The 21,596-nt window shown below is 44.6% G+C and overlaps 2 protein-coding genes across 2 annotated transcripts in view; one reads left to right on the forward strand and one right to left on the reverse strand.

Annotated features, from left to right (window-relative positions):
• Positions 1-1,344: 1,344 nt before the first annotated feature.
• TMEM192 (transmembrane protein 192) overlaps positions 1,345-21,596 on the reverse strand; it is a 38,797-nt gene continuing 18,545 nt past the window's right edge. Inside the window, 3 exon segments of the mRNA XM_034771183.1 lie at positions 1,345-2,334; positions 2,337-2,369; positions 19,036-19,154. Of these exon segments, the coding sequence (XP_034627074.1) occupies positions 2,186-2,334; positions 2,337-2,369; positions 19,036-19,154 (301 nt within the window). The 3' untranslated portion in view covers positions 1,345-2,185.
• Positions 3,227-6,215, forward strand: TRIM60 (tripartite motif containing 60). The gene has a single exon (XM_034771182.1). It carries the CDS (start codon positions 3,869-3,871, stop codon positions 5,291-5,293), a length of 1,425 nt encoding a protein of 474 aa, XP_034627073.1. The 5' UTR covers positions 3,227-3,868; the 3' UTR covers positions 5,294-6,215.

A 21,596-nucleotide genomic window follows, 5' to 3' on the forward strand; every position in this document is an offset into this window, starting at 1 on the left:
ACACCATCCCAAAGAATAAACCTGTGCATGGTGTGACCCTATACCCCAGGGGTCTCAAACACGCAGCCTGCATGGTTCTTTCGTGTGGCCTGCCAAGCTCCCCACGTGCCCTCTGCCTACCCCGTGGCGCTGCGAGCCCTGCGCAGCTCCCTGAAGCGGCCGGAACTATGGCCCTGCAGCCCCAGGCAGGGTGGAGGGGAGAGTAGAGGGCTCTATGCTCTCACTTCCAGGCACTGCCCCCCGCAGCTCCCATTGGCCGGGAATGGGGAACCACAGCCAGTGGGAGCTTTGGGGGAGGTACCTGGAGGAGCAGCAAGAGCAGCACATGGTGCCGTTTTCTTCCGCCCCCGGGACTCCGGCTGCTTCCTGGAGCAGAGCGGGGCCAGGGAGCCTGCCCTGGCCACGGTGCGCAGCGCTGCCACCCCGGAGCCGCTCTAGGTAAGCAGCGCTGGGCCGGAGCCCCCTGCCACATCCCACACACCCCTCATGCACCCCAACCCCCTGCTGCACCCCACACCCCAACTCCCTGCCCTGAGCCCCCTGCCACACCCCTCACCCCTCCTGCACCCCACACCCCAACTCCCTGCCCTGAGCCCCCTGCCGTACCCTGCACTCAGCCCCCTGCACCCCAACCCCCTGCCGCACCCATCACCCCTCCTGCACCCCACACCCCAATTCCCTGCCCTGAGCCCCCTGCCGTACCCTGCACTCCCTGCCCTGAGCCCCGACACACCCATCACCCCTCCTGCACTCCACACCCCAACTCCCTGCCCTGAGCCTCCTGCTGCATCCTGCAACCCTCCTGCACTCCGTGCACTGAGCCCCCTGCCACACCCCTCCTGCACCCCACATCTCAACTCCCTGCCCTGAGCTCCCTGCTGTACCCTGCACACTTCCTGTACCTCAACTCCCTGCCCTGAGCCCCCACCACACCCCACACCCCTGGGGGCAGGGAGGGAGCAGAATTGGGGTGAGGACTTCGGGGAAGGGGTTGAAATGGGGGCAGGGAAGAGGCCTCATGGAAGGGGTGGAATGGGGGCGGGGCCAGGGGCAGCAAGAGGTGGGTGTCAATGATGTGGCCCTTAGGCCAATGCACTAGTCCTCATGCGGCACTTGTGGTCATTTGAGTTTGAGACCCCGCCATGCCCCATATTCTTCATAGACATATGCTTATGATATGAATATGGCATAACTAAGATATGTTTTATGCAAGATGGGTTATGTAAGGTATCATTGGAAAGGTTATGATTTACTGAATAGGATTATCCTATTTGTATGCAGGTATCAATACCTAACTTCAGATACAGAAATGACTATGTAACAATTTACAACTAATAAATTTGTTAGTCTCTAAGGTGCCACAAGTACTCCTGTTCTTTTTGCGGATACAGACTAACAGGGCTGCTACTCTGAAATTTACAACTGTTTACACTTGGGGAATGCCTTCCAGACAGTATGCAATCAGCCTGGATGGGCCATTAGGAAGGACAATAGGACTCTGAAGATGCTAATCTCCCTCCTTCCTGAGAAGTTTCCAGGGATGCTGCTTTTAACAGTGCAGGGTCAGATGATCATGTCATCTGGTACTGAACACCATCTTGGACTTCTAGTTTTTCCATTAAGAGAGGGTGGGGGTCAAACTGGGAAACAAAGGATTTCCGCAAATCCTATTTAAGGCTGGGGACTGAGTTAATCTTGGTTCTTCTCCACTGCCCCCCTCTCCAAGAAGGAAGACTGCTGAAAACACCTGAAGAAACAGAGGAACTAAGCGGGAGGCAGGGGCTGAGCCCAGGCCAAAAAGGTCTAGCCTGTGAAAGGAAGACTTGGAGATTTAAGCTGCAAGCAGTGCGGTTTACCTTTGAGAAACTCTGCAACCTGTATAAAACAACACATAGGGTGAGAATTTGCTACTATTAAGCACTTAATTTAGTGTAATAAGCTTAGTTTGTGTGTTTTGTTTTATTGGCGCAGTAATCTGCTTTGGTCTGTTTGCTATCCCTTATAATAATTTAAAATCTACCTTTTGTAGTTAATAAACTTTGTTTATTCTATAACTAGTTTGTGTAATTCATAAGTGGGGGGGGGGAAACTGTGCATATCTTCCTCCAAATGGAGGGAGGGAACGAATTTCGTGAGCTTATGCTGTATAGCTCTCTGTAAAGCGCAAGACAATATAATTTGGGGTTTACACTCCAGAGGGTGTGGGCACTTGAGTGCAGGGCAATCCCTGAGCTGTCTTCCCACACAGACTCTGTATGATGCTACAGCTGGGAGTGTCCCTACCTGTGTGTAAGCAGCAGGACACGGTGAGGGAGCCCAGGCTGGTGGAACGGCAGGCTCAGTGGAAGCCCAGTACATCAGGTGGCACCCTAGAAGAGGGGACAACCCATCAGACATAAGGAAAACCCCCTAGCATTTAGAATTAAAAATTAATATAGTAATATAAACAGGAAGTGTTGTACCAGAACTACTGTGAGATGTGATTGCTGAAGCTTCCAGTAACTTCAATGATTCTTACTAAACCTATGCACAATTATATCCATCCAGTAGTAACAAATGTAAATGATGAAGACATGCTAAAAGTAAGAAATGCATTTTACAAAATAAACAAGTTAAAGGAGCAAAACCACATTTACAGTGCATCATAAGAAAAAGGCAATCCAATTCAGGCCATCAGAACAGCAGCTCAAACGCATTTGGGAATTGCTGTGAGGCTTTATGCAGTCATAGGAACAGATAAAGGATTCTTGTAAATACTACCACCATGTATAAATGTGAAACTGCTCGGACGGGGAGGGAGAATGCATGTAACTATTTCACTGGTCTTCTTGAACAGCTCCAACATCACCTCCGACAGGGAAGAGCTGCCTTGTCTAGGCACAGGGATGCACACAGCCTGGGGAAAGGGGTGCTGAGCTGTACCATCCTGCTAGGGTGAAAAGACGCCTCTGGTCCTCATCATCTTATGTTTGCAACCACTGCAGCTAGCTCGCCTCGCCAGCTGGGGTAACTTATCCCCTCTGCCGTCCCCAGTGCCTCGTTCACAGTCCCGACTGCTTGCCCTTCTCCCCCGACCCCGCGTACAGCAGCGGCAAGGCACCCCATTCAGCCGAAGTTACTGCGCAGGCTCCATTGGCGGCCCAAACCAGTTCAGTAACAGCCAAAGCCAAGCAGCGACGTGCGGCGGGCAGCAGAACGTAACGTTACTCCGGCAGCCCCGCTGAGACTACAGCTCCCAGGGCGCCACAGCTCCCCGCGGCACGGAGACCACAGCTCCCGGCAGGCAATGCTCTGTCATGGGCCCGGCCGGGACCTGTGCCCGTTGCATGCCGGGACCTGTAGTCTCCGGCGCACGGAAGTGTCACCGTTGTAATCTCCTCCCCGTGGAAAGGCGCACGGCTGGGGAGTTCTCATGGCGGGCGGCTCCGTCCCAGTACCGAGCGGAGAGGACGTTATTTGGCGCTGCCGCGAAGGCTCAACTAAGCTCGGCTCCGCCTTTCACAACTTCCGCGGCGTCCGGAGGCCATGGAGGAGGGAAGAGGGTAACTCTGATTGGCTGAAGAGAAAGCGAGGGACGGGAAGAAAGACCCTTAACCCCGGCCGCTCTCCATTTTGATTGGATACAGGGCCCGAGGCCGACGTGGATGCAGGGGTGGAAAGTCCTCTCCTTATTGGCTGCGGGCCGCAGCGTCTCCCCGGAAGGAAGGGATAGATGTTAGGCCCAAGGAGACGTGAGCGCCGGCACGAGCAAAACCCTGGAGACTCCGCGACTGGGCCCCCGCTGGCAGCGTCACGTGGCAGGGCCTGTCTCAGGAACTGTTGGTCTGGGGACCGTTGGTGAGCGCGCGGGCGCTGGGCGGGGCTGAGCATGGCGACGGCCCAGGCCCTGGAGAGCCTGCAGGTGGAGGCCAGCTGCTCCATCTGCCTGGACTACCTGAGTGACCCCGTCACCATTGACTGTGGCCACAACTTCTGCCGGGGCTGCATTGCCCGCTGCTGGGAGGAGCTGGAAGGCCACTTCCCGTGCCCTGTCTGCCGCCGGCGCTTCCACCTCCGCTGCTTCCGTACCAACCGCCAGCTGGGCAATGTGGCTGAGATCGCCAGGCAGCTCCGTGCCAAGCGCAGCCAGCGCCACCGGCGCCCCCGCCCTGATGCCGCTAGGGCTCTCTGTCACAAGCATCAGCAGGTCCTCAGTCTCTTCTGCGAGAAGGACCAGGAGGCCGTGTGCCTAGCCTGCCGTATCTCCTGCCACCACCGTGACCATGCCGTGGGTTCCCTTGACAGGGCCGCCCTGGCCCATAAGAAGAAGCTGCGTGCCTACCTGGGTCCCCTGAAGAGGCAGGTAGAAGATGCTCGTAAATTCCTCTCCAGCGAGCAGAAGAAGCCGGTTGAGCTGAGGGAGAAAATTGAGAGCCGGCGGCAGAAAATTGCATCTGAGTTTGAGAGGCTGCACCAATTCCTGCAGGAGGAGCAGCAGGCCGTGCTTCGGCGGCTAGAGGATGAGGAGAAGGAGATTCTGCAGAGGCTGAGCGAGAACGCTGCCAAGCTTGCTGACCACAGCACCAGCCTCAGTAAGCTCATCACAGAGATTGAGGAGAGGTGCCAGCAACCAGCCATTGACCTACTGAAGGGCATCAGGAGCACTCTGAACAGGTGTGAAAACATAAGGATCCCCAAGGCCATCTCCATTGAACTGAAGAAGGACAGTTGCAGTTTTCCATTGCAGCACTTTGCCCTGAAGAAAATGATAAAGAAATTCAAAGCAGATGTGACTCTGGATCCAAAAACAGCTCATCCTAATCTTATACTGTCCGAAGACCGCAAAAGTGTGAGGTTTGGAGAGGCGAAGCAGGATCTGCCTGACAATCCTGAGAGATTTACTTATTACCCATTTGTTCTGGGCTCAGAGGGATTTGTCTCAGGCAGACATTACTGGGAGGTGGAGGTGGGAGATAAGACTCAGTGGACTTTAGGAGTTTGTAGGGACTCTGTGACTAGGAAAGGGAAGATTACACCATCACCTGAGGATGGATATTGGAGACTCAGGCTGTGGAATAAAGATGTTTACACAGCTCTTACTTCCAGTCCCACACCCCTATTGTTGAGAGTGAAGCCTAAACGGATTGGGATTTTCCTGGATTATGAACTGGGAGAGATTTCATTTTACAATCTGAATGACCATTCTCACATCTACACTTTCACTGAAACTTTTACAGAGAAACTCCGCCCTTTTTTCTATCCCGGAGTCCATACAACTCCTCTGATAATCCGACCAGTTACAGATTGGGAATAATGAAATCAAGACATTAAAAAAATCCTGGTTTTCTAAACTTATTTTATTTTAAAGTGGTCATCTTCACTTCTAGTAATGGACTGAAGACCTGGTGGTTTAAGGCCAGAAGGGACCATCAGATCATCCAGGCTGAGTTCCTGTACATCCTAGGCCACCAACTCCACCTAGTACCCACACATTGAACTTAAAAAAAAAGTTCAAAACCATTAGAACAGTTGTGGACCTTCTCACAGTAATTTCTTTCTACAAACTGAAGGCATATTTTCTTTTAACTAATGGAAGAATTGGTTTGTTAGCTGCTTGTAGATATCCCATTCTTCTCCAGAGTGGAAGGGAGAGCCTAGGTTATCAAGGAGTAAATTGATACAAGATGACATTGTTTGAAAGTTTTATAAACAACACTGATGTATAGAAAGTTACACGCACTTATGCTATTATGGCTTTTTTGTTAGTGGAATGGTATATGTTAACTTTTGCTGGGAGTGCAAACTGCAGTTAAAGTTGTATTTAGGCTTCCAGTATAAGTTCTTGTTTTCAAATCTGTCAGCTTGTTTTTTAATTTATGAGAGTTTGGGGATAAAATGACTGTTTTCTACCCTAAAACATGGTATTAGTTTTGGGTGATTGTAAAATGGTATAATGGGTTTTCATGTCTTTTACTAATTCTAGACCAAATTTGCTCAGTTTAGAAGTTAATAAAATGGGTTTTTTTAAATTGTCAGTCCTGCAAACTCAATCTCTGGGCACTGACAATCAATCTGGGTTCTCTCTTGTTTAGGCATAATCAATAAAGATTCTGCAGATTAAATTATAATCCTATTACAGATCCAGTTCAGTTATCTTTAGGTGGTTTGTATACATATGTAACTGAAGGCAGAATTTGTTCCTCCAAGTGAAATGTTAATAAAACTGTTTCACCACACTCAGACTGACATTCACAGCATCAACCATTCCTCTTCCCTCCTCAAAAAAAAAAAAAAAAAAAAAAAAAAATCTTACAGGAAGTTCTGTGCTTAGGGTAAACTGAAAAAGAAAAAAAGCAAGAGAATGCAAGTAGTCTACTAGGGCTTGTCAACATTTGGAAGTTTATCAAAATGCCCATTCTGGAATAATTACGGAGTAGTAACTTTGGTATAAACTGCTCTGTGGATACTCTTCTTCCGGATTCATCTCTCCTTATTCCATTACTTTTGATAAGTTGTGGATCTCTAAAGTCTGATTTGGAGCTGCAGGAATGCTATGACATTATTTATGGATTCCACACCCCCAACCAAGGAAACTAAATGGAAAAAACCCTAAATCAAAGCAGCACTAAGGTCACAATTTAAATATGCACAGAAGTGAGGGGGAGACAGAGTCATGCTAAGCTTTTGTAAAAACGGGTTACCTATGTTTCCTTAACTGGTGTTCTTTGAGATGTTGCACATGTCCATTTCACTCTGGGTATGTGTGCTCCTCATGTACAGTCATCAGAAATTTTTTCCCTTGGCAGTAACCACTGGGGATGTGTAAGTGCCCTCTGATGCCTTGCACCCAGGTATAAAGGGCCATGCTGCTTTCCTCAGTACTTTCCTACTAGAAAGACTGGAATGGACATGTGCAACACATCTCAAAGAACACATAAGGAAAGGTAGATAATTTTTTTCTTCAAGTAATTTTACATATGCATTCGCCTGTAGGTGACTCACAAGCAGTTTGAATTGGAGGTCCACCTCAACATCTTTTATTGTGGCTAGGTTGATAAGAGATGGCATAAGAGGAGGCAAACATATGGACTGATGACCAGATTGCCAACCTACAAATGTCCAATATGGGTACAGAAAGGATGCGGAAGCTGCCTGCAACCTAGTTGAGTGAGCCACATCAGTCAATCAGTGGCATAAACGAATACAGGTGGAAATCCAGGAAGAGAACCTCTGGGCGGTTTAGGGTGGCCCCTACTCTGTCTGAAACCACAATGAAGACCTGAATGGTTTAGTCTGATCTGGGTAGAAAGCCAAAGCTCTTCTAAACAGCTAGAGTATGAAGTTTTTCATTCCTTATACTTGAATGTGGCTTTGGAAAGAGTCTGTAAAGAAATTGCTTGATTAACATGAAAAATCAGAAGCCACTTCAGACAGGAATGTAGTGTCAAAGGAAAATCTTGTCCCTGAAGAAAATTGTATAGGGAGGCTCTGATACTAAAGCTTCCAGCTCCCTTGCTCTTCTGGCTGAGGTTATAGCAACCAAGAAAGCCACCTTCATAGACAGGGGGCAAACAAGTCACTAGAGGCACAAAAGGGACCTACCAGCTTTGCTAGAACCTAAATTTAAACTCCTCTGTGGAACCAGGCTATAAACCTGTGAGTATAATCTGAGAAAACCTTTTAGAAATCTTATGGATATAGGTTTTGAAAAAATTGATAGTTATCCACAGGAGGGTAGAAAGCTGAGAGAGCTGCCAGATGGACACTGATGGAACAAAGAGCTAATCTTTGCTGTTTTAGAAACAAAAGATAGTTCAAGATATGGCAAATCAGAGCCTGAGCTGGAGGGCAGTACTTTTTTTGTATGAGACCGAGAATCTCCTCCATTTAGCAAGTTAAGTAAACTTTGTTGAAGGTTTTCTACAATTTAGCAGCACTTCCTGCATCCCTTAGAGCAAATGTATTTGGAGATTAGCGATGAAACATCCACGCTGTCAGGTGTAGGGTCTGATTGAAGGTTGGGGTGAAGGAGGTGGCAGTAGTCCTGGGAGATCACATCCACATCTCTTGGGAGCAACAGCAGAGGTCTGAGCAACAGAGCTAGTAGAGACGAAAACCAAGGTTGATAGGGCCACGCTGGAGCTATTAGAATAAGGTGAGCAGACCCTTGCTTGACTTTGACTTTGGACAGGAGAAGAAGTGGAGGGAAGGCATGCAGCAGGCCTTTTGACCAGGGTATGAGGAAAGTATCGATCAGTGAACCAGGGCTGTGACCTGCTCAGGAACAAAAACAAAAACAAAACAAGACTTTGTTTGTTCTTGTTAGAAATAGGTCCACTTAGGGAATTCCTCACTGGTGGAAAATGGCCCTGGATACATCTGGGTCAAGAGACCACTCATAGTGGTGACCTGCACATGACCCAATCAAGCAGAGGTGACATGTGGGATGGGCAGCCCCCAGATTTCTGCCATGGTTTATACCTTTTCTCCTTTTCTTCCCTTTTTTTTTTTTTTGTGGTGGGGACTTGGTTCAAAAATACCAGTCCTCCCTGTCCCCCCACTATCAACAGTTATGTTTCACCTCTGTGCTCAAAACAGTCTGCCAGAGTGTTTTGAATTCCCATAACGTAAGCAGCTTTCAGGTTGATGGAACTGGAGAGGCAGAAAATCTAGAGGAGAATTGCCTCTTGGCACAACAGCTCCAAGCACTTAAGAAGTGGGAAAGGTGGTTGGAAAAATTGGGGTGGGGAAAGATGGTACTTATTGATAAGTGGGAGACTGCTCTCAACCAACAGGTCAAAATGATTGAGGACCCAGTTTGACTAGGAGAACTGGCAGCTGCAGAAGAGGGGGAAGAAGGGAGATGCCTCTTGTAACTTCTGCTCTTCTTTTTGGGTATGTGACAAGAGGGGCTGAAACTGTTGGGATTGCTATAGTTTTCTTTTTGTCGACAGTGTATAAATCTCCAGAGACTTAGGGGTCACCTATGAATCCTTAGAGACTATAAAGCCTTCTTGGAAAACAGCAAGGGGCTTTCAAATGGGAGGTCTTGAATTGTTTCTTGCACATCGGGGGAAGACTTGATGACTGCAGCCAAGATGAACACTGCATCGCAATGACAGAAGCCATAGCTGAAGCCACAGAGTCCGCTTTATCCAGGCTTATTTGAAGTGCTGTTCTGGCTACTAATTTGCCCTCTTACACCATAGCAGTGAATTTGTATTTTGCCTTATCAAGAAGCTTGTCTTTGAACTTCAGGATATTATCCTATCAACCCAGCACAGCCTCTTGGTTTGCAAATCCCAATCCTAAATTGTAAACCTGTGGAATAAAGTTACCTGCTGACCAGATCTAGCTTTTTAGCTTCTTTCCTTTTGGAAGTAGAAGCCTGGTGTCCCTGTCTCTCTTTTTCATTAGCAGCAGTGACTAGCAGGGAGCATGGAGAAGGGTGGTTAGAGAAGTGCTCAAATCCCTGTGAAGAAACATCTCTTTTCTCCATCCTTCTAGCAGAGGGAGGCATGGAAGATGAGGTCAGCCATAAAACCTTGTCAGTTCCTAATAGGGAGAGCTACCCAAGAGGGTTCTGCAGAGGCTAAAACGTCCATGTGTCAGAGACTCTTCCTACACCTTTTCTGGTTGGATATCCAGAGCAGCAGCCAGTCTCCTCAGTAAGTTTTGATGAGCTCTGAAATCATCAGGAGGGGGGGAGATTGACTGTTATTACCACCTCACCAGGTGGCAAAAAGGCAGCTATGGGTTGTTGAGGAGGTTTTCCAAAGATTTTCAAAAATGTATTAGTGTTTCCTTGATTGGGTAGTTTAGTAAAAGTCTAAATGTGCCAAAGTAACCCACTGCCACAACTAAGGTCTGATTTTTAGAGCCTTTCTTCCCGCTGAAGTACTCTGTCTCTGCTTGGATGGTCTTCATCCAATTAGGGATTTAACTTTCTAGCATTGGAAGAGAATTTTACATTGTTCTCCCCCAACCCTTGACCTCATTAAGAGTTGATGCTGACTAGGATCAGGGCCTTTTTCACAAAGGTAGGGTCTGACTAACATTCTTTTCCCTGGCTGATCAGCACTTGGATAGGAATAGGGTGGTAGGTGATTTTGAATTAACATCTCTGTTGGTCACCAAAGATGGCAATTGTTTCAAGTAGGAAAGGGATCTGAAAAAAACTAAGAACTGACTCATCTGACACTCCAGGTAGATTAGCTTTAGGTGAACATTTCATGTCTTGAGTTGGACAGCTCTGTTCTGCAGAGCATTTTTCTTCTTTGTTACTGTACCCTTTAAGTTAGGATGGCACAGATTGCTTCCCTCTTCCTGCAGTTTTAAACGTATCTTATCTTAAAGAAATAGACTTCTTCATAAAAAGTAAGAGAAGTACGAATCTTAAGAAAAAGCAGCACAATGCCTGCCACAAAAATCAGAAATGAATAGTAATACAAAAGCAGCAGAGGGTCCTGTGGCACCTTTGAGACTAACAGAAGTATTGGGAGCATAAGCTTTCGTGGGTAAGAACCTCACTTCTTCAGATGCAAGACATTGAGTGCTGGTGTAAATTGCAACGGCGATGCTAGTCTTAGCTTTGTCCCCATTGACTTAGAGTACCCATATAACCTAATACTAAATCACTTCTACTAATGTGCTGCATATTAGCATAAATATATATGCAGAGCAGTCTTCATTCTGGAAACAAACATCAAGCTGATGTGACAAGCATTTATAGTTAAAGGTTAGTATAAACAGATTTACAGATTAAGTAAACAGTGTTATAAATTCATAGATTCCAAGGCCAGAAGGTACCATTGTGATTATCTAGTCTGACCTTCCATATAATACAGGCCATAGAACTTCCCTAAAATAATTCTTAGAGCATATATTTTTAAAAAGCATCCACTCCTGTTTTAAAAATGTCAGTAATACCGAATGCACCAAGACCCTTAGTAAATTGTTCCCACAGCTAATTACTCTCTCTGTTAAAAATGTACACCTTATTTCCAGTCTGAATATCTAGCTTCAACTTCTAGACACTGAATCGTGGGATTTTTTTTTTTTTAAATCTTTTTCTGCTAGATTGAAGAGCCTATTGTTCAATATTTATTCCCCAGGTAGTACTTAGATGGCAATCAAGCCACCCCTTAACCTTTTTGTTAAACTAACTAGATTGAGCTGCTTGAGTCTATCAGTGTAAGGCATGTTTACTAATCCTTGAATTAGTCTCAGCTTTTCTCTGAACCCTCTCCAATTTTCAACATTTTTCTTGAATTATGGACACAGTATTCCAGCAGTGGTCACACCACGACAAAATACGCAAGTAAAATAATCACTCTACTTGCACTTCCCCTCTTTATGCATCCAAGCATCAACCCTGGGAGCTTATGTTCAGCTGATTATCCACCACAACTCCTCAATCTTTTTTCAGAGTCACGGTTTCCCAGGATAGAGGACCCCAGGGTGTAAGTATGGCTTACATGCTTGATTCCTAGACATATACATTTAGCCATATTAAAATGTCACTGACTCAGTGACCTGTCCTCTTCATTATTTGCCACGCCCCCAATTTGTGTGTCATCTGCAAACTTTGTGATGTGTTTTCTTCCAATGTTAAAGAGCTAAGGCCAACAAACCCCCCTAGAAATACACCCATTCAGTGATGGTTCCTTGTTGAAAGTTACATTTTGAGGCCTCTCAGTTAGCTTTTAATCTAATGTGTGCTATGTGGATTAAAAATAGATATAAAATTTAAAATGTTTAGTAATTGTTGTTGCTCTTACATTGTCATGTCATATTAACATTAGGTTTTTTACATAACTCAAACTTAAGCAAGTTTGCCAAAAGCCAAAATATAAAGCCCATTAATTATGCTCAAATAATGTACATAGCGTCTCTGAAAATTAGAGGCCAGAAAAGTTATGAGTTATGTGCAGACATTGCATCTCCAAAGATGCTGTATTTTCCTATTTTTCTTTGTTCAGTGGAAAACATGGTAGTGTCCAAAAGGGTGAATGAGGATTGAAACACCATTCTGCTCAATGCTGTACAAACCTACCTGAACCAATCCTTATGCAGGAGGCTTCCATTCTAGATGATACAAAAATCAAGGGAAAAGATGAAAATACAAACGAATGTGGTGAAGATTTGGGAAAGTGTTATGTTTATTGAAGGTTGAAGAATAGGGAAGCAAGAAGGGGAAGACTAACAATTGCAGATCAGAAGGTAGGGTTTTGTATGATCATGTAACCATGTTTTCCAGTTACAATATTTCAGACTCCTGGGGGAAACTGCAGATACTGCCCTCACTTTGTGTATGCAGCCACAAGGAAGGCCTAGCTTTCTCCCCCTGAAGTGGAAAGAGACGCATCAGTCCTACTAATTCAACAACAATTTCCCTCAGAGCAGTAAAGTTAATCTTTTACTAGGCTGTGCAAATATTTTTTCACATCCTGGAGACAGACAGGAGACTGGGGAAACAATAGTAGTTGGGGGAGATGGAAATAAAGGAATAGGTGGTAGTGGTGGGAGGAAAAGAAGTGTAGGGCGGATGGAAATGTAAGCCTAAATGAAAATTAGTGGACAGTTACTCCACCATAGCATTTATGAATTAAAAAAAAAGCAGTTAGTCAGTTCTGTAAAACGTTACGGCTGAGATTCTAAAAATGGGAGGCTCAGGGTTGGTTCTTAAATCCATCTTTAGGCACTGAAGTGTCCTTATTTTCAAAGGTAGCAAATCTGTGCTTTTAAATTGGAGTTTGAGAGTTTCCAGAGCAGTGAGTACAACATGCTAACTAAACATGGGTATAACATTATTCTGCCTGCTGCGTTGCTGCACTTGAATCTGAAGTATTTGCTGATGTGGCAGTGTCTAGAAGTAGGAAAAAATAAAAAGCATATTGTGAAGTTATCTCCCACATTAATTGTGAATAGAACTAATTTCAACTTTGAATTCTGAACTTCTTAAAACTGAATGTGTTGCCAGTTTGTTGTGTCCCCCCCGTGCAGTGTGCTGAACCAAGTTGGATGGGTACTATATCACTTGAACACACACACACACACACACACACACACACACACCCCTGAACTTTAATTAAAGCCAGAAAACTGGTCATCAGATCAAAACCCATGATCTACCAGTCATGCCATTTGCTTTGTGGGAAAGCCGTCTACTTTGTATAACATGCCTCAGTACAAGTTTCTGCAGCAAAGCCATAGATGGCATGAAAGTAGAGGTTCCCTCATTCTATTTCTCCTTATTGAAGGAAGACAAATACATTTGCTCAATTACTGCAAGCTGAAAGCACTGAATTCCACCCAGAGGCAAGAAGGTAAAAAGCTTCATGATCTGAACACTGAGTTTCAGTTACACAATTAGCATTACTAAGTGTTCATTGGTATGAATTGCTGCTTGTATCCTGTTAAACCAGACCCTCAAATTTAAGCAGAAGAGATTCAAGTTATGAAAATAGGGAATTATAAGGATTCTGTGTTTTATTTGAAGCTCAGTTTGTTGGGTGGGAGTTCAGAGGTGCTCAGCATTAGCTTTAACATTCCTATTGATGTTAAACAAATTTGACTTTTAAAAGTGGGTACAAATGGCTATGGAAATTAAGTTTGGGCTAGCTTCACAAAAGCCTTAAGTGCTTAACTGCTGCTTTAGGCATCACTGAATCTTTAAACTCCTGTTAACTGCCACCTAACACTGTAGATGCCTCAAGTCCAAGTTTCTGCTTGTGAGCATACATGCAGTCACTTGAGTCCAGGTACCCAGTTGCTAGTCTCAGGCCTAAGACCCAGTGGGATTCTCAAACTAGATGTTCCCCTATTTTGCCTGCAGGGCGTGATTAGGTAGCATATCTATCCCCACAAAGGAGAAAGTAGTGCAGCCCCCTCCCTCTTCCCCACAGGTTGGAACACTCACAAAGGATGTGGGAGACTCACTTCCAGATATGGAGCAGGGATTTGAACACTGGCTTCCCACCTCCCAGCAGAGTGCTCTAACCACTAGGCTATAATCACTGTCTTTGGCCCCATCCATATTTAGTTTATGCCCTGCAGACCCGCTCCAAAACAACAGATACTGAAAATCTGCCTCAGAATACCCCATAGCCAGGAAGCTCAGGGTAGGAGGCATGCATATGCACTACACATGAGTTCAGGCGACCCATTACCAAGATTATCCAGGAACAACCAACCATACTATCCCCATGCCAGGAAATACAGCCACCTCCAGCCCAACATCCCAGGGAACTTTCGAGTCAGTTTGAGCCTGGATTAGGTTCTCAGGTCATTATGGGGAGAACAATAATGGCCAACATGCCAACCCATGCAAGAGAGACATGAGCTGCTCCCAGCACATGCCCCAGATACTGTGCCAAGACAAAAATCATATCCCAGGCAAGGTCCAGCTACAAGCTTGTCACTTGTAGCTGGGCCTTGCCTTGTAAACTGACTGTACTGGTGCATTATATACAATAGACATAGGAAAGAAGTAGACGTTATTAAAACCAGTGGCACTTATAGCCCCCAATCTGCATCCACCTCTCCCCTAGGAAAGCACATGAAAAATGTATAGGCCTGGATTACCAGTGTCCTATAACCTGGACATCTGATGCACCCAAACCCAACTGTGTAGCCACAGTTGCAGACCCTATATGGAACAAGTGGAAGCCTGCTGGCATCCTGCAATCCTCCTAACTGACCTGTCCAACATTGTACTGATTTTTTTTTTGAAGACTGCACACAAAATAGCACAGCTCACGGGCATTGCTTTGTTCACATAAAACTGACCATTGAAGGAAAACCCCAAGAGATTAGAGTCTGTCGGGTAGACCAGGAGGAGGCAGAATGCCAATTTTGTCAGTCTTTGCAAGCAAGGGTACAGTGGTGCACAAGCCGACTACATGCACCATTGCATCAAGTGATGCATAGGGCACAATGCACAGCTTGGGGTTAATCACATCAGTCAATAATTCTCCTATTGGGTACAAGAGATCATGAATAAGACGACACTCACTGGACACTTACGTGACAAGGCCCAAGGGGAAGATATGAAGACTAGGCTGTGGCAATAGCCAAAAGGGACCCACAACCCTGCTCAAAATAACCCTTTCTAGATCTTATCCCTGGCAGTGCCCTCCATTACTTTAACAGATCTGAAGTTATTTGCCATTACATGCACCCTCTCCCCTTCATACAGGATCCTGAAACCCTGAACAAAACCTTCCACAGATATATGGAATCCTCCTCCTTGGGGTAATTCCTGAAAAGGGGGGCTAAAACACCCGTTAATTGGATATGTTGCTCTTTTCAGCTGTGTGGCCCCAACCACCCTCTGAGTGGACTTCAGCTGCTGTTCATATACTCTGCCTGCCTATCTTCTCACACATTGACTGGAGAAGATGGGCCCCCAACTGATCAGAAACAGCTGTATAAGACACTGGATTCAGACCAATATTAGTAGACCCTAAACCTCCAAAAGCTGGGCTTGGATCACTCCATAACTGCCCTGTTCTGTTCATGCCCTTTGAAACATATGACACTGGCCGCTGTTGGAAGACAGGATAATGAGCTAGATGGACCACTGAGTCTGACCCAATATGACCATTCTTATGACCCAATAGGTTGCTGTAGAGAGCCAACGGGGGGAGGGAAGAGGGAGATGCAGACAGACACAGAGGACCCGAGGCTGTAGGGTTGGGAATGAGGGAGCCTGTTGGCTGGAATCTGTAAGGCTATTGGCTGAGATGCTGGAAGGCTCAGGCCTTGGGTTCCCCCTCCTCCATCCCCAATACCTGAAGACAGCCAGTGTGTTCTATGACCCACTGTTCACATTCCTCTTATGGTCCCCTACAGGCCAGACCCTGAAGTCACCTAGAGCTCCTCCCATTACTTCTACCAGAAGCACTCACCTGAGACCATAAGGCCACATTGAAGGAATATGCTGAACCCCAAAACACACCCACTGAGGAGGCTGGAACCTACGGCCTGCCCCCTCCCCCCACCCTCACAGTGGGCCCCCAATTGTTTGTGAATCACTCTGCTACAAGGACAGAGCATTGTTTTCCAGCTGCACATTATCTCCACGAGTTGCCCTACCCCTGGCTGCTTAGGATGTGGTTCCCTTCCTAGCCTTTTGCTGTTTCCTCTTGCTTTCCTGACTTTTCCCCATTGCTTTCCCACCTGGGATAGGCAACACAGCCCCCTGCATCAAGCAGCTGCCCCAGGTCTGTTAGCCCATTCTGCTGCCCCACAGGTTCTTGGTCCCAATGCTGCAATTGGCCAGCCACATGCCCTGCATAATTGAGTTGGTTTTGGTCATTGCCAAACTGCTGCCTCTAATCCATGTGATTATCTGCATATTCGGTCTACTAGGAAAAACAAAAAACAAAAAACCAACAACAACAGGAAGTGGCCTTAAGTACAGAGCTCCTATCATGGTTCCAAATCTCCTGCCAAATCTCACAAGACCTCCAGCTCACTCGGGAAATCCTTTGGGGGCTGGAAATCTCGTGGTACCTGGCCCATCCTGTTCCTTTTTGTCCTCTGCCATTGTCTGAGACACCAGACTCACCCCTCACAAGGCTCAGAGGCCTCTTATGGTTTGCTTTCCTGGGATCCTCTAAAGGAAGCTTCTAGGAGATTGAGCAATTAAGTCTCAGAATGGGACTGAAAAGAAACTGAGGTCACAGAAGGCAGCTATAGCTAAACCAAATCTGAATATAAGATTCTGTCCCCTATCAATAGACAGCAATAGCAAAACCAAGGGCTTGTCTACACTTGCAGTGGTGAAGCTGCACCACTGTAGCACTTAGTGAGGATGCTACCTATACTAATGGAAGAGCTACTTCTGTTGGCGTAGGAACTCCATATCCCCAAGAGGTGGTAGCAGCCCTCCCACTGACATAACACTCTATATCGGGGGTTAGATTGGTGTAACTATGTTGCCCAGGAGTGTGGATCTTCCACACCCCTGAGCAATGTAGTTATACCGACATAGGTTCCAAGTGTAGACCGAGCCCTAGTTCCAGTGAGATTGTGAAGAAGCGCTAGATTCTAGTCTGAGCACTTCATTCAGATCTTAAAGTTTCCCCAATGGTGTGGAGCTAGAGGATTCACTGAAAGTGAAGCCATCAGGTGCTCTGCTTGGACTATCCTCTCACTTAGGTAGGTTTCCCACATGGCTTAGTACCAAGTATTATTCTATTGCACCATGACCCATTAGTTTCTTCCACTGATGCAGTGGAGAAGTTTGCTTTAAGGACAGCCAAGTAAGTGACGATGCCATTACCTACTACTTTGCTACAACCTAGCTTCAGTGGGATGCTCCAGTAGGAACCAGCTGTATAAAGCTAACCCAAACTTACTGTTTTCTGGGCAGCAGGAATTTAGAGCAACTTATCCATGATAGATAAGGCTGCTATCACCTTTGTAGGAACTTGCTGGAGAAAGGCACCCTTAAGAAGTTTTTACTAGCCCTCATGTTACCTTTAGAACATAAGCACCTGGAGTATTCATAAATTAGTAGATCCTGTTCTTCCTCTTTGCAGGGTTTTACTGTGATCAGCAGTTTAGGAAAAGTGCCTTCTCCATCTAAATGCTGCTGTCTGGTATTACAGATTAAAAGGGAATATCCAACTCTTGCTTTTCCAGACTGGTCCAAAATCCTTAAATTAAGATATCCCATTTTAAATCATTGTAATAAAAGGCTTTAAACTTTTCCTTAATTGCATTTATTGTGCATGAACTTCAGTCACATTCTCAGCTTTTCAGACAGATATATGTACAAACGGTTATACAGAGTTACATCAAAACCTGAGTGTTCTAAAAACAAAGACTCATTTATCCCTCAAATGTTCAGTATAAAATCAGCTGTATTTTGAAAAATACAGCTAGGGAGAAAATAATAATGTTAGATAGCAGCAAGTCTCCAGTTTTCCCGTTGTCCCTCAACTACAAGTATCGTATGTTATTAATTACTCTGAGTGATTACAATAGAATTGGACACTAAAGTTGTGTCCCAGAACCAAGACAGGATGGGGTAATTTTCCTTTGGTGTTCTGAGATGACCACCACTCCGAGCATTATACTGAGATTGTATTGAACTAAAGAGTCAACAACAAGTTTAGAGAGTAGTTTACAAAAATGCTCTCTCCAAATATAAATATTTAATGCAGAATAGTTCCTGTTTATAGTTCTTGGGAAAAAGTTCATCAAAAAAGCCACAAATACTTAGGACAGCTCTAAAAATCAGATTTAGACATTTTACACTGAAATTCTGTTTAGATGCTTGATCAGCCAACAATTTGATCAAATGTCTGCGAGCCTAGTTTTTACTTACTATGCTTAGTGACGTGAAATCCTATTTTTCCTGCATACAAAGGAGAGACTTGGATGTGTTTTAGACCAAAACACCTGATTATTCATCTTTGCTTCATCTCCCCATTTGTGTAGTTACTCTTTTTAACACACAACAGCAAAAGACACTGATCCAGAAACTGAGTCTCTTCAATTTGCCCTATAGACTCTTCCACTCCAACTGTAGAAGTGTGTTTAAGGAATATTGAAATAAATAGCCTTTAAAAATTTAACATGGTAGACAATGAGCACAGTTATAGCATGTTACAATATTTGATTTCATCACAACCTCTACCATAAGAAATCCAGAAAGTCAGAAGGAGCCATACCCTGCAATGTTTCATTCTGGGAAAACAAATATTTGAGTTCTAGAAGCACAGAAGACTTTGGTAGTTTGGAGTTTGTTACAACAGTGCAAAAAAGTCTCAATTGAACAACATTAAAACAAAGTTTAGTCAGGGAGCTCAGGTCCAACTTCAGCCCAGCAAAAGTTAACATCCTCAAAGAAAGTTTATTCAAAATAGACAATATCTCCAGCTGCAGATTTTACACTTCTAATAGAATTCATACTTCCAACTTGAGAGCTATATTACTTCCATTAAAGACAGTAATCAAGTGGAGTTGTCCATCCTCCAAATCAAATTACATTGATTTGGATTCCTCTTAAAATGCAGCAGCAGCTTCCTGGATATTTCTAACCTCTGATTTGCTGTGATGTTAGTGCTAGTAGTCTCTTGCTGAGCAGCGCATTGTGTCGTTGGAGATAGTCTATCACATCTCCTTGCTTTTCAACTATTTCTTCCAAACTTGAGCTTTCCCTTGAAGACATAAGAAAAGGAGGAAAGTCATTCACAATGTGCGTTAAACGATTATATTACAATTTTTTTTTATCACTACTCATAAAGGAGATTGGAGCTAACTGATGATACTTCTACAAACCCCTTTGGCTTAGTTCCTCTTGATTACTTTCCTACTCTGAGACAATAGTTTGGGCCATAAGAGGAATATCTGAGCCTTTAGCAAAATTATATGGGTGTTAGGGGATTGGAGAGGCCCCATACAGGCAGCACCCTTAGATCTTCCTGGGTCCCTGGGGCAAGGCACGTTTGCCCTTCTAGTTTCAATGTCCATCCCATCAGCATTTTACCGTGTGTTTTGTTTAATGTTGTAGTACACGTTTGAGTTCCATATTCTTTGATAGCAAAAGAAGCTGTGGTTGGATCGGTCTGGGAAGCCTATGCATATGACGATTACAAGGCACATGCATAACTCCACTCTCTCTCTCTCTCTCAAGTTAAAAGCTTCTCTGAGTGAAGAGGAGACAGATTCTGAACAGAGAGGAAGGTTCATCTGCCCGGGGCCACCCAGCAGGGAGTGAAATTGATCCCAGGATGCCATACAGCAAGTAAAGTAAGCATTCATTTGAATTCTATTGTGGTTTTCAATAAGGTGGTTAAAAATCCACCTGGTCTCAAATTTAACATGGTATTACCCTAAGGGGAAAGGGTCAGAGGGTAAGGGTAGGGAGTTAGCCATTAAACACAGGCCTTCTTCCAGGGCCTGGTTTATAGAGGCAAATAGTTTACCTTTAGCGTTAAACATCTTCAGCCAAACGCAACATGGTTACGTGACCACATTACAATAATATTCAGGAGTTATTTGGACAGAAGAGTTTTGGTAAAAGCTATAAACTAGTGTTGTACTCATCATTCAAAGATTTCTTTGGTGCCTCAATAGTGTACATCAACAAGTTTTGTTTCATTTTGTTGTAGCTGGCTTAATACTGTTTGCTCTAGTTTGCATGGAGCTTTTTAAGCTTCAAGCCATGTAGCATACTTGCACTGAAATACTCTATTCTGGATAGACTTCTTTGAAATGCCTTCTAATATACTGCTATCAAATCATAACCAAAATAGAACATGTATATAAATACACTACATGGCTTGATGTTAAGAAAAAGGCTGAAGTATTGGGTGACCAGACAGCAAGTGTGAAAAATCGGGACAGGAGGTGGGGGGGGGGGGTAATAGGAACCTATATAAGACGACCACCCAAAAAATCGGGACTGTCCCTACAAAAATCGGGACATCTGGTCACCCTACAAAAGTATCAAATGCAAAGTGCTTGGCTGTTGGCTAGAATTTAGCCAGTTCTTTTGTACTAAAGAATGCTATAAATGGCTTCTTCCTATACCCCGAATTAAGAAGTTACTTACCATAAAAAGTCAAGAAGAATAGATAGGAAGGTTTATAATTTAGTGGTCATTAGCCTCATTTAGACCCCAGGAAAATGCATTCCAATTTACAGTTAAACTAATAATGAACAGCACTTGTTTGTATGATGCAGTTGAAAATAGTTCACAGGAGACTTCAAGAAGCAGTGTCCTCCATACTAAGTGATTACTTGGATCGGTTTTTCCTTTGCAGTTCAGCACCAACACCATTATGCTAATAAGTAAATCCAAAAGAACTATATTTAAACATTCAAGTTACAAAGTCAAGCACTCTAGACTAGCAAGTGCCAGATTTAAGGTTACCTGGTTCAACTTTAATTCAACTCCTTGTGCATATAGTATTATTTCCCCTCCGCCCCCTGAACAAAACCCCTGACAGTAAAGTGCCAAGTTTTGAGTCCCTCCAGAGTATGGAAATGCTACAGCTGGTCAGCCACACAATTAAAAAACAATAATTCCTACAAATAAGCCATGGATAAGAAGAATCTTTCCCACATTCTCTCTTTGAGATGGCTGAACCATGTTTGCTGAAAATGTTCCAAAAGTTCAGAGGCAGATATCTGAATTGGAAAATTTCAGCCCAAACAGGAAAAGTCTGGTAGTTATACAACTGAAAACAGGATCTTTAATGGAGAATGTTTTGCAACCTTAACTATAATTGGTACTAGTAGTGCCATCCATTGGCCTTTTTTCAGACATGTAACAGTCAAGATTACATGCTGGCTGAAGTTTCATTCTTATTGGCCTAGAGAGGACTTTTGGAAATCCAAAAGGATTTTTTTATTTATTTATTTAGAACACATTAGGAGGAGCACTTCACATTTAAATCTTAGAATTTGGGCTCTAATAAATTTAAGCCTTTTATAAAGCTTGAAACGGGTGATTGAACATGCGTAGAGTCTTGTCCACATATACCCAAATACATACTTTTGTGTACTTCGGAGTACAATACCCCTCTACCTCAATATAACGCGACCAGATATAACATGGTAAAGCAGTGCTCCGGGGGGGGGGGGGGGGGGGGGGG

This window comes from Trachemys scripta, chromosome 5 (assembly GCF_013100865.1).
Source record: "Trachemys scripta elegans isolate TJP31775 chromosome 5, CAS_Tse_1.0, whole genome shotgun sequence".
Taxonomy (NCBI): Eukaryota; Metazoa; Chordata; order Testudines; family Emydidae; genus Trachemys; species Trachemys scripta.